The 13080-nt window shown below is 39.0% G+C and overlaps 1 protein-coding gene across 1 annotated transcript in view; it reads right to left on the reverse strand.

Moving 5' to 3' along the window:
- The window catches only part of Plc21C (Phospholipase C at 21C), a 182382-nt gene that overhangs the window by 27107 nt on the left and 142195 nt on the right, over window positions 1–13080 (reverse strand). Inside the window, exons 16-18 of the mRNA XM_067153731.2 lie at window positions 2507–2762; window positions 326–548; window positions 82–247 (exon numbers count right to left, since the gene is read on the reverse strand). Of these exons, the coding sequence (XP_067009832.2) occupies window positions 82–247; window positions 326–548; window positions 2507–2762 (645 nt within the window). The remainder of the gene's footprint in view (window positions 1–81; window positions 248–325; window positions 549–2506; window positions 2763–13080) is intronic.

Raw genomic sequence — 13080 nt, forward strand, 5'->3', positions numbered from 1 at the left:
AAAAAAGACCATCCCACTTTACTTCAGTAAGTTCACAGTGAGTGGTTTACACAGATCATACTAGTGGAGCATCTCACTTACCATCTCGTGGTATTTTTCCTGCAGCTCTCTCTCTTGGGTCACATGCTCTTTGCAAACAGCCAATAAACGCTCTGACTGACTGCGAGGTAATCCATGTTTGACAGCATCGCCTTCACATTCTGAGCACTCCGATGTTTCGTTTGGAGGCACAGACAAGGGCAGTTCGCTGCAACATAAATCCGTTTCATTTATAAATACTTCCGAGAAGGTACAAAGAAGATTGGCGTAATTTGCTAATACTTACATGTTTTTACTGGATAACCTCTTGACTAGCTTGTGGCTACTCATATAGAACTTGGACCTCGACTTTTCATCCTGGGAACCTTTGCTCATCTGAACTCTGCTTTTCTCTTTATCATGCTTCTTGCGAAGAGATTCCAACTTCTTCTCCAGCTCCAATTTCTTTTCCTTTACCACCTTATTCTCCATGAGTTTCTCCAGAGGTTCAGCAACCAATTCGTTGCTAACTGTGAACACAAAGGTCACAGGTTTCAAAAGGTACCCCATACTAATTTTCATATAACAATGCATAGCAACAGAATGGTTTGCAGGCGAGCAGTCCAAACAAGTTTCTTAAAGACAAGGGAAACCAGAAGTCAAAATACTCTAGAACCTTGTTTAACCAGCTTAAACAGATGCGATATGGATGACCGAAAATCCAGAAAATTCATAAAAAACATAACAGAAGTTATATACATTTTTTTACTTTATATATACTTTTACATAAACAATAATAAACAATATGAAGTAAAAGACACATCTAAATATAACAATAAATCCAAATATAGTACACATGATATGGATATGTATAGCAAAAATACCCATGTGCACCACAGATCTACAAAATCTATAGTCTATATAATAATTTTTAATTTAGAAACACATCACATCGCAATCCTGAGAAGAAATCGGGGGTGTGTTTACTAATATGATGTCTATTGGATCAATGATGTGTGTGTCTAGTCCTTGGCCCCAGTTATTGATACAGGATCGGGGATGAGGAGAGATGATCTATGTTGGAGTGTTTTTCAGGCCAGATGCCCTTCATGATGCTCAGTTGAGGAACTAATGAAGATGAAATGATAAATGGTAAATGACATTGGGTAACAAAATGGAAGCAATTGACTGTGGCCTATGAATATGAATAGGATCAATGATATCAAGACACAATTTTAAATGTTATTAGACACTCAAGCTAAATTACAAGCTAATGAATTCATAATGTTGATTGGCTTCTTCTTCATCTTCTTGGCCTTATCCAATTTACTTGGGGTCAGTAGTAGGAATGGATTAAGTGCAGTTTTGCTGTCTGATGCATTTTCTGACGTCAATGCAGTGTTGAGGGATGTGTTCATTACTGTGCATTTCTGTAGTGGTTGATAGTGTGATGTGTTTTATGTAAATGAATGTGTCTTAAGATAAAAACACAAAGACCCAGTCCCCAAGCCAGAGGAATTAAACATATGCAGTTAAAATTCCTGACTTGTCTGGGAACTGAACCCTGGGCCCTCTGAACTGAAGATCACTGTGCAGACCATTCAGCCAAAGAGCTGGACACCCTGTTTATTGGATTGTCCTTTCTAATTCACAAGCATCCTTGTAACCTTAATCTTTCTTTCCTGACCATATCTACACCTTTCAATTAGGTACTCCTAGATTTACTTGGGTTCGACATGTCCAGTCCTCTAACTGTATAGTTTCCTTTCCACAACCATATCTTCTGGTAACCCTTCTTTCAGTAGATCTTCTCCACGTTGCCTTCGGCCTTCATCTTTCTCTGCACGATTCCAAGGGAAGTGCGATTCATCTCATCTCATTACATGACCATACCAACAAAATTGCTTCTCTTGAAGCTCCTTGCTGATAGAAGTGATCTTAAATGTTCCTCTCACAGGTGTTTATTTTGCAAATAATCCTTTGATGTGACACCAGCAGACCACTGCAGCATACTGTACACATCTTCGTGACATGCACTCGTTGAAGATGCTTTCCTGGTGCACCATTCAGAGCCATACAGAAGAGCAGAACATTAATAACGTTATTGTTTTTACGTCCCAAGCACTACATTTTAATGTCTTTCAGAGACGCCGCGGTGCCAGAATTTAATCCCGCAGGAGTTCTTTTACGTGCCAGTAAATCTACCGACATGAGGGGCTGACATATTTGAGCACCTTCAAATACCACTGGACTGAGCCAGGATCGAATCTGCCAAGTTGGAGTCAGAAGGCTAGCGCCTCAGATGACTGAGCCACTCAACCTGGCAAGAGCAGGACAAATGGTATATTTATACCCTTTGTGCTACAATTTGACCAGCAATCATCTACCGCACATGACTCCACTTAACACAGGTCTTGTCTGACTATGACTAAACACGCACAAATACAGTAATCAAGGTAGACTTTAGAGGATGAACTGTCGTACTCACTGGTGTTCGGGGTGACGCTGGGGATCTGTTTGTTGACAACTACAGGAGGAACCACCAGCTCGCCACTAGTTGTAGCGGTGACAGCAACAGGAGGAGAGTTGCTGGACTCTGCTTCCTGCACGGACTCCATGTCCGGTGAAGTCACGACAATTGATGATCTCGGGCCAGGACTCACGCTTGCAGGGTTGATGTTTCCCGATCCAAACTCTGAACACGAAGACTGCACGCGCTTGCTGCTTACCTTGTTAGCATCTTCCTGTCAACAAATATATCTTCTATCAGTTAGGTATTCAACAATAATTTAATTTCTTGGAGATGAAGCTATCACAGTTTATAAAACTATTATTAAGTTCCTTTTCCGAGTTGGATAATGCCATCGGTTGAACCTTACAGACATTAGGCCGGCATTTCAAATACATTCACAGTTTCTTTAACAAGGCAACTGATGTACCTCTCCTCAATCTACCTGTAGTTGTTTAGCATATTTAAATTAATAAAGCTGACAGAGAATTTAAACTTCTTATATTTTTCACACGATATGCCAATCAATCTTTAATAAGTGTAGTAAAAGGAAGCAGTGGCTACAAATGCAGCTGCTGTAGTACTGGTATACAAGAAGTACACAGGAATTTGATCTAAAATGAAAGAAAAGTTGAATATCAGATGTTGGTAAAAGTGAAGAAACGAAGAATTTTATTACAGTATAATCGCAATTAACATTTAAAAGCATTTTATTCACCACTCAGAGATAGGCCTATGGTAATCTTTGTCAGATTATTTCTTGCAAAGATCTATTTATCTAGCTGCTGTTCACTTTAAATTGTGTGCCTTACCAAGCTCTCATGATACATTCATAGCTTGCAGTAACATCTCCTTACAGCATATCCAAACCGGAACCTAGTGGTAATAAATACCAGAAGTTTCTCCTCTACTTGAGGAAACTTAGCCAACGATCCATGAAAAGCATAGCTATTGCTGCTGCTTAAAAGTAATTTGTCCTCCTCCTTCAGTCTGTAACACAACTCTGGGATGTCATATTTTCTTCCTGCTGCATGATTCTCTAACTTTGCAGCCTCATTAATAACTCTTAGTTTTTCTGTGACACTGAAAGAACACAATGTTTTAACACTCATATTTACACAAGCTTTACGAATTATATGCTACCACAATGCAATGTACTCAATGCATGTTCTGCAGCATGGCGTGTACGCACAAAAGCGAGAGCTGAAATTTACAGGAAGTACTATACCAGCCAAATACTGTAACAGCGGTTGGAACATGACTCATATTAACATCTCAAGTTTGTTGAAGTACTAAACCAGTCAAATAACATCGGTTGGAACATAACCAAAATTAAAGTTTTCATTCATGTTGTACAACCCACATTTGGAAAGATTTACATCAAGAAATAGGTGCATGTGGTACGCGAGCAAAATAATATCTCTATTATCTAGTCTTATCTTAACAAGAATATATTTAATCGATTTTCAACAAATGATCCAGGAACTAATAAATGTTCTACAATTACAGTCTATCAGGTGAGTTGGCCATGCAGTTAGGGACGCACAGCTGTGAGCTTGCATCCGGGAGATAGCAAGTTCGAGCCCCACTGTCCGCAGCCCGGAAGATGGTTTTCCGTGGTTTCCCCATTTTCAAACCAGGCAAATGCTGGGGTTGTACCTTAATTAAGGCCACTTCCTTCCCACTCCTAGACCTTTCCTATCCCAACGTCGCCATAAGACCTATCTGTGTCAGAGCGACGTAAACCAAATTAAAAAGTTAAAGTTTATTTGAATAAGTGAGCAACTGTAGACTTTCTTAGCTTTAAGAATGAATACAGGAAATATTTTACAATGTGAACAATGGACATGAAAGGAGCTTAACTCTAGGAATTCCACCAACGAAGTTACACTGGGGCCGAGTTAATGAGAATATAATTTTTCTTGGAAAATATTAGGAGAGAGACCAAGGGCCTCATAAAAAATTAAATCTCATACAATAAACTTGCAATGAGAGGTTTATCCAGTTTGCAAGTAATTCAAGCAACCTACAAAACAATATTTTTTAATGTACGCTTGTGTTTTTTCTTATTTTTGAACTATGTTCTTTGTAGGTTGATTTGTCAGGAAATGTATCTTTCTGAACAGCAATAAACTCTGTGCCATGTGACAACAGAGCACTGTATACCTTCTTATTAGTCTACAAAGTCTTTTTGAAAACTGAAGAGAAGTTCAGTTTTCTTTGCTTATCAGATCGTATATTTTTCAGCTTTATATCATCATGGCAGAAAAACATAAGAAAACAGTTTAACCAGTGGCGTATGCTGGGATCAAGACGTGGGCTACCATTAGACTTAGGTTACCCCTTTTCGATAGTTGGTTCAGTGAACGTCAAGCCTTCAGCGTTTTGAGCTGCAGCCAACAGCCATTGGAGAAGTCTGCTGTGTTGTCAAGGCTGCTTCACAAGCTAATGCCCTGGCATCTGCCATTGCCAATACTCAACACCTGATCAATCAAGATGGTAGCCTAAGGTTTAGCAAATTAAAGTCTGGCTTTGTGGCTAAATGGATAGAATGCTCGCCTTTAGTCTGATGGCCCCGGTTCTATTTTCAGAATCAACCCCGTTGTACTGTTAATGCTCCTGGCTTGGGAACTGGGTGTTTATGATGTCTTCACCATTCATTTTATCCTCATTAGGTCACCGCCAAGCCTTTTTTTTTTTTTTTTTGCTAGTTGTTTTACGTCGCACCGACACAGATAGGTCTTACGGCGACGATGGGACAGGAAAGGGCTAGGAGTGGGAAGGAAGCGGCCGTGGCCTTAATTAAGGTACAGCCCCAGCATTTGCCTGGTGTGAAAATGGGAAACCACAGAAAACCATTTTCAGGGCTGCTGACAGTGGGGTTCGAACCTACTATCTCCCGAATACTGGATACTGGCCGCACTTAAGCGACTGCAGCTATCGAGCTCGGTACCTCCAAGCCTATACAGATGCCATGCACCATTATTATTATTATTATTATTATTATTTTTTTTTTATTATTTTTATTAAATAAACATATAGAATTTTATAGTGGTTGTACCCATCGTTCACTGGTTAATTACATTCCTCAGGGGATCAGTGGTGGTGTACGACCCATGATCACGGGTTCGATTCCAATCAACAAGAGAACACTAAACCTGAAAGAATGCATTTCATTTTAGTAGATCTACCTATAAAAAGAAAACTATATTACTTCTATAACAGCAGCCCTGCAGTGTCTTCCTACGAGAATGAAGAAGTAAACGGGAGTGAAATACCAGTGATCTGTTATCTATATACAGTAGAAGTCCGCTATAGCGAGTACATCTTATAACGAGAGTCCCGTTATACAGACAATATTTTTATGTCCCTTCAAAATCCCTATATTAAACTCGGTATTATCCTTCGGTTACAGCCAGAGCCCTATCACTGACGCATCCGTTATTATGAACAATTAAGCGCGCACGATTTTTTCCGTTATCAATATTTATGCACCCGAGCGATTATCATGCATGCAATCGATTATCTTCGTATAGCTTCCTCACTATGTCCACTAGCGAGTTCTCTCGTTGACATTCGAAGGCGATGTCGGAGTTTATTAGTAATAACCGTTGACTGCTGTTCCGTAAAGAAAATTCGAAATGGAAGAGAACATATTTTAGTAATACATGCGTAAATAACATGTCCGATAACAGTTCTTAACTCATTAAAAATAAAGGCTGACTAAACGATTGCTTAATTTTAATGCTAAATACTGCAATTAAGTAAAAACGGGTTACACCCGAGATATGGCAGAGTGCATAATTGATTTCACAGGTTAGTTTATATTTTCTCGTGTCTGGTTAAATTACGGAAAGGTTATTATCATGTAAATTTATTGCGAGAAGGTTTTATCGTTTCTCTAGTGGAGCTTGAAGTATGTTTTCATCATATGTATAGTACGGTTAAGTTAGGATAGGTAACGCTGTTTGAATAAGGAAACCGAAACGTTTACCACAAAATGCGATCGATCATCTTTGGTACGGTATAGTTTTCTCACTATGTGCATTTGCAAGCTCTCTCATCGACATTCGAAGGCGATGTTGGAGTCAATCAGTATTACCCAACGACTGCTATTCTCTAAAGAAAATTCGAATGAAAGAGAATAACAAGTTTCGTAATAAATGCATAAGTGACGTGGCCGATAGCAGTCGTTAACTCGTTAAAAATAACGGCTGAAGTAAATGATCTCTTAATTTTAATGTTGTATAAAATTAAGTAAGAATGTGAAACACCTCAAGATATGGCAGAGTACATCACTGATTTCAGAGGATAGTTCATATTTTCTCGCATCTAGTTAAATTTTGGAAAGGCTATTCACATGTAAATTTTTAGCGAGGATAACTAATTTCTCTACATGCGTATCAAATATGTTTTCATGATACATATACGGTTGGGTTAGGTCACGCCATTTGAAGAAGAAAACTCTGGAGTAATACCGTATTTCTCCGAATCCAAGACGATATTTGTTTCCCCCTCAGAATCTCATGCGAAAAATCAAGGGTCGTCTTGCATTCGCGGCCTAACAGTAATGAATACCACTGGCAACTCTCGCAGTAACCACGTTGCTTCTTTTCACCCCGCATGCACACACAAAATTCGTTGACAATAAGTGACCGCCTCTTTATTATACTTACATAAAATCAGCTTCATGGTCCGTATCGCACTTCAATAGATTCACAATTAAGTATTTATTTATTTTCCACCTAGTCGATACAATGATTGCTTAAGGCAATTTTTAATGGTCAAAAGTGGTACATGTTTCGTATATTATCAACATCTTCAGCCACATAACACTGTTTAGATGAAAAATATATAAAATTGACAAAGAAATGCTTTAGAGGAAGTGTCCTTAAAATTAATCTTGTCAATCTTATGTTAATTTTAAGGACACTTCCTCTAAAGCATTTCTTTGTCAATTTTATATATTTTTCATCTAAACAGTGTTATGTGGCTGAAGATGTTGATAATATACGAAACATGTACCACTTTTGACCATTAAAAATTGCCTTAAGCAATCATTGTATCGACTAGGTGGAAAATAAATAAATACTTAATTGTGAATCTTTATTATACATCGCTAGCCGTGACAACTGGTTTTATAGTGTCTGTGTGTAATGTCACTGGTTCTCGGGAAACAGTGAAGAGAGAATGAGATTCTATTAGCCTCTACAAAAACGTTTCTCAAATCTGCAGAATGGCATCAAAATATGCGAGCCTTCGAATTCTTAGAAAGGCCACCGCTACTCAGTGGCAGAGTTATAACGCGTTTACTGTACCTGACTCTTAGTAAAATTAAGTTTTATAGAAAGCAAGAATATTTTTGTGATGGATAATCGTAAAGATACGTGGAACAGGTATTGCTGGCAAATTGTCAATGGGTTCTCATCGATATTATGCCAATTTTAAGTTACCGGTAATGGTTATTACACTCGGAAATGTAGAATAATTGTGCAGCCGCAAAAAAAAATATGGCGTAGGCCTAACTAAGTCAATATTTGGCGTCAGCGCGAAGACAAAGATACAAAAAATGCATTCAGTGGTCCGCAACAAGGACGCATTAAAGAAGTCGAAAATGAAATTGAGAGGTATCTGCATGAAAAGCCCAAGGGTGGAAAGGCCATACTGTGGCGCAATAAACTCGTTCGTTGCATCGCTATCCACTGAAGTTGGCCGAACCCGGCAAGCGAGACGTGCGTGTAGCGGCAGCAGGTTATATCTGACGCTGAGTAGAAGTACCGTAAAAGTTTTTATAGACAGCAAGAATATTTTCCTGACGGATCGCCGTATTGTAGAGATGCATGGAATCTGTTTTGCCGGCAAATTTTCAATTGGTTCTCTTTGGTATTATGATGCTAGTTTCAAGTTAATGGTCATTAAACCCGCAGAAATAAAGAATAATTGTGCAGCCGCAAAAGATGCGGCATAACGAAAGCCAATATTTGCCGTCTAAAAATTGTATAAAAATGCGTACCGTATTGTACAACAGAGGCATTCGTATGATTTTACGACGCCCTTTTTGAGTGTGATTAACATTTTTTTGAAGGAAAAAGTGGGGTTCGCCTTGGATTTGGAGAAATACGAAACTGTAATTTTTTTCAGAATGAAATTAAACATACACTTTCACGTAGTATCGGATTTTGAAAAATAACAAACAAGTAAGTCGTAGTGTGGATATCATCCGCGGAAAAGCAAGTTTTGAACAAATTGATTGCCGTTTCATACCAATTTTAATGTGTATGGGGGGTTTTCCGACTTTTATACAAAACTCGGATATAACAACAATCTGTTATAGCGAGTAAATTTTCTGCTGTTGTGAATTCTCGCTATAACGGACTTCTACTGCAATTAAGTCAGAAGTATGAGGTGAGGAAGTATGTACTATGAGTAACACATGGTTGATAGGTTAGCAGTGGCAATCTGGCGGAACGAAGCCTAGCACAGCTATCACCCCGGTCCAAGCACCTATCAGACATCCGTTAGCAAGCCGCATGAGGTGTCTCAAGGGAAGAAAGACGAGAGTCTAGGCTGCAATATCAGTCTCCGATGCCTTGTTTCAGAAATACGTGCGGCGTTTTTCTCACTGCTTTCAAGTTTTGTAAATGGAACAATGTGTCAGATGCTTACATTATAATGTGCTTTAGACTTCCATCATACTGAACTGAGGTTTGGGCTTCTCCGATAGCCTTGGTAGCCCTGACTATACGCCACTGAGTTTAACATGAATACAAAAATTGTAAGTTATAGAAAAATTTGAGAAAGGAGAAGAAGACAATAGCGACAGCACTGTGGTTGTTAATGATAGCACTGCTGTAGTGTTGTGACACCAAACCAAACCAAACCAAACCCCATGGCACTACAGCCCTTGAAGGGCCTTGGCCTACCAAGCGACCGCTGCTCAGCCCGAAGGCCTGCAGATTACGAGGTGCCGTGTGGTCAGCACGACGGATCCTCTCGGCCGTTATTCTTGGCTTTCTAGACCGTGACACACTTTTGAGAATAACAGCATGCAAGCTTATAATTTTATGTGATTTGATTTTGTGATCATAGCCATGGGGTCACCGGTTTTATGTGGAATCCAAACCACAAAAAAATGATTTTTCATTTCCAAAAATCTTATACAGTAGAGTCTCGCTCAAGCGACCTTCGCTTATCCAACATTCCATGTTATCCAACACTGGTAGGCTTAATTTGAACTTTAGGTGGAGGCAAATCTGGGACACCCGGTGTGGAGGGTGAGAGCATGGGACAAGCACTGGCAGTCATGCGGTAGGACCGGGTTTTTCTCAAGGACAGGTGCAGCGAGTTTTCAGTCATTGTTCAGTGTGGTATTGGTGGGTGTAGATGTTAGTTTTCATACCCTCTGTATGGCGAGTAAACGGAAGAAAGTGATTGTTTCTGTGGAAGACAAGTTGAGTGTGTTAAAGAGACTGGACAATGGGGCCAGATATCTGGATTCTTCAAAAAGTAGCTCCAGATTATGGTGTTACAGTGGGAGACTGGAAACATAAGAGGAAAGAAATTCAAAAGTGGTGCTCTACCAAAGCACTGAAAATTAGAAAAAAAACAATGCAAAATGTGCATATGAAAAAGTAAGTGAAGCACTATTTCTTTGGTTCACTCAAAACCAGGCCTGCCAATATCTGGCCCCATTTTGCAATAAATGGCGATGTATTTCCAGAAGGAGTTTAATGAAGGGGACCCTAATTTTACTGCCAGTGCTGGGTGGCTTGATCAATGGCAAAAACGGTACGGCATTGGGCAGCTTAATATCTGTGGATAAAAACTGTAAGCTAAATCCGATGAGGTTGTGAAATTTAAAAGGGAATTTCAAGAAATAATTCTTGCTGAAGGATTAACCGGTGATCAGACATTTAATTGTGATGAGACTGGACTGAATTTCAAGATGCTGCCATCAAAACCTCTCGCAGCCCAAGCCAAGACGTCTGCACCTGGCTACAAGCATAGTAAGGAAAGTTACTGTTCTTGCCTGTAGTAATATTACTGGGAACTTAAAAGCAAAATTACTTAAGATCGGTAAAGCAAAGAAGCCTAGAACATTTAAAACATTTCTGTTATTGTTCCTGTTCATGTTCCTCCCTCCTAACCTGACATCATTATGCCGCCAATGGACCAAGGTGTGCTGGAAACATAGAAGAGGAAATATCGCCGGTAACTCCTTTCATCTCTGATAGAGAAAATGGACAATGGCAATGAAACAACATGAAAGACGTGGCATACTGGATAGCGCAGTCATGGGAAGAAGTTGGAACAACGACATTAGAAAGTCTTGGAACATATTGTTGAGTGAAGTTGAACATCGAGAGGAGGTGGTACAAGAAGACATGGAAAAACATTGTTCCCTTACTGAATTGCATTCCTGTTTGTGAGGATGCTACGACTCAAGATGTAAGTGGTGTGCACAAGATCAGCTGTTTGAACTAACTGATCTTGATATTCTTGGTTTTGTGAATGTTAACGAAAATGAAGAAGAAGAAGAAGAAGAAGAAGAAGAAGAAGAAGAAGAAGAAGAAGAAGAAGAAGAAGAAGAAGAAGAAGGAGGAGGAGGCATTTCAGAACAAAAGGAGAAAACGATGACTCATAACGAAGGATTATCATTGATGGCGGGATCTCGCACCAAGAAAACGTGAATCAGCAGGCAAGCAGACATTGTTGACAAGTTTCTTTTCGTAAGACATCTGGAATGTTTTCGTTCAGTACTGCATCTACTGTACAACTGAATTGGTAAGTCAGAAAATAGAGTACCGTACAACATAGTAATACAGTATAGCTTTCCTGTTCGTTTCAGTTCAATGTCAAAAATATTCTATATTATCAGACATTTTCGGTGATCCGACGTACTCCAGGTCCCGTTTAGGTCGGATAATCGAGACTCTACTGTACGTATTTGTCAGGATTCAACTGCAGCCGCCTTGGTGAGAAACCAGCAAGTTTGCCATGCCACTTGCTTGCTTAACCCTCTTGGAGCCAGGAGCCGATCTGATCGGCCGCTCACTAGCAGCTGGAAGAGGCCAGAGCTCCGCCTGCACTCTACTACTGTAAAGTGCCAGGCCGTTTTTAGTAGAATTACGTGCATTTTAACATACGCGTATATCTACCGGTGTATTTCAAATAGCGGCAAGAAATTTTCTACACGTCGACTGCATAAAATAAACAACTGATTTAGAGTGATATAAATAATTAAAAAGTATTATTGTTGATATTATGGTTGTCGATAACGTTTACTTTTAGGAAGAGAAAAACATTTTTGCACTTTCTCTCTCAATATCTACTTTGAAAATATCATCTACGATACAAAAGAATATACGACTAAATGCAGAATTTATTTCCAAATATAATTCTATAAAATAATTATTTTGAACGCGAAAAATAAAAATATAAAAAATTAAAATTCAAACGTATGTCCCTAATGAAAATAAGACAATTTTACTCACCGATAACATTCATGTATATATCGATGTATGGCAAACACTTAAGATAAATTTTATATATGTGGTGTAGATTGTATAAAAATAGTTCTGAGTTATTAAAAAGTAAAAAATAATAGTTGAGATTATAGTTTTTATTTTATCGGAAATCCCCTTTTCTAGTTTTCTGTTTCAGTATCTATTTTTAAAAACATCTTACAATACAGTACAATACAATATGCGTAATTAAAACATCTATGGCACTAAAGCCCTGATGGGCCTTGGTCTACTAAGCGACCGCTGCTCAGTCCGAAGACCTGCAGTTTACGAGGTGACGCATGGTCAGTGAGACGAATTCTCTCGTTCATTATTCATGGTTTTCTAGACCAAGGTAGCTCTCTTAGCCTAAGATCTCTCCTCGATTGTCATCACTTAGTTTGAGTGGACCTCGAACCAACACTCAGACCCAGGTAAAAACCGTTCACCTGTCCGGGAATCGAACCCATGACCTCCGAGTGAGAGGCAGGCACACTACACTTGACCCGTGGGGACCGGCATTTACGTAATGATAGAAAATTCATTTATGAACAGAATAATTGCTCTGAACGAGAAAAAGAAAACAAAAAATGCAAACACAAATTTACTATGTCACTAGTAAAAAAGAAGGAAAATGACAAAATAAATTTACTCACCGAAAATTTTTGATAAGAAGACTCGTCACCGCTATATAATGTTGTTCAAAGTTTGAGACCACTGTTGAAGCACTTAAGGTTATTTACACTAACACTAATCACTTATCACTAACACTAATCACTTATCACTAACACTAATAGGAACAATAGAAAGCGTAACGCAACGTCATATAAAATCTCTGTTTTTTGTTCAAGTAGAAGTTTAAATATATTTTGTTTATTTAGGGCATTTATGAAGAGCTGCACATTTAGTATGCAGGCCTTTATCGCACTTGATGCACACAGTTCGCGACCTCTTTCTCTGTTGCGGAGAGCTACATACAACGCACCGTCTTTCTAATGTACCTGACAAAAGTTTTACGCCACACACGGGAATATTCGTGATAATCTTTTG

Source organism: Anabrus simplex, chromosome 9 (assembly GCF_040414725.1).
Source record: "Anabrus simplex isolate iqAnaSimp1 chromosome 9, ASM4041472v1, whole genome shotgun sequence".
NCBI lineage: Eukaryota > Metazoa > Arthropoda > Insecta > Orthoptera > Tettigoniidae > Anabrus > Anabrus simplex.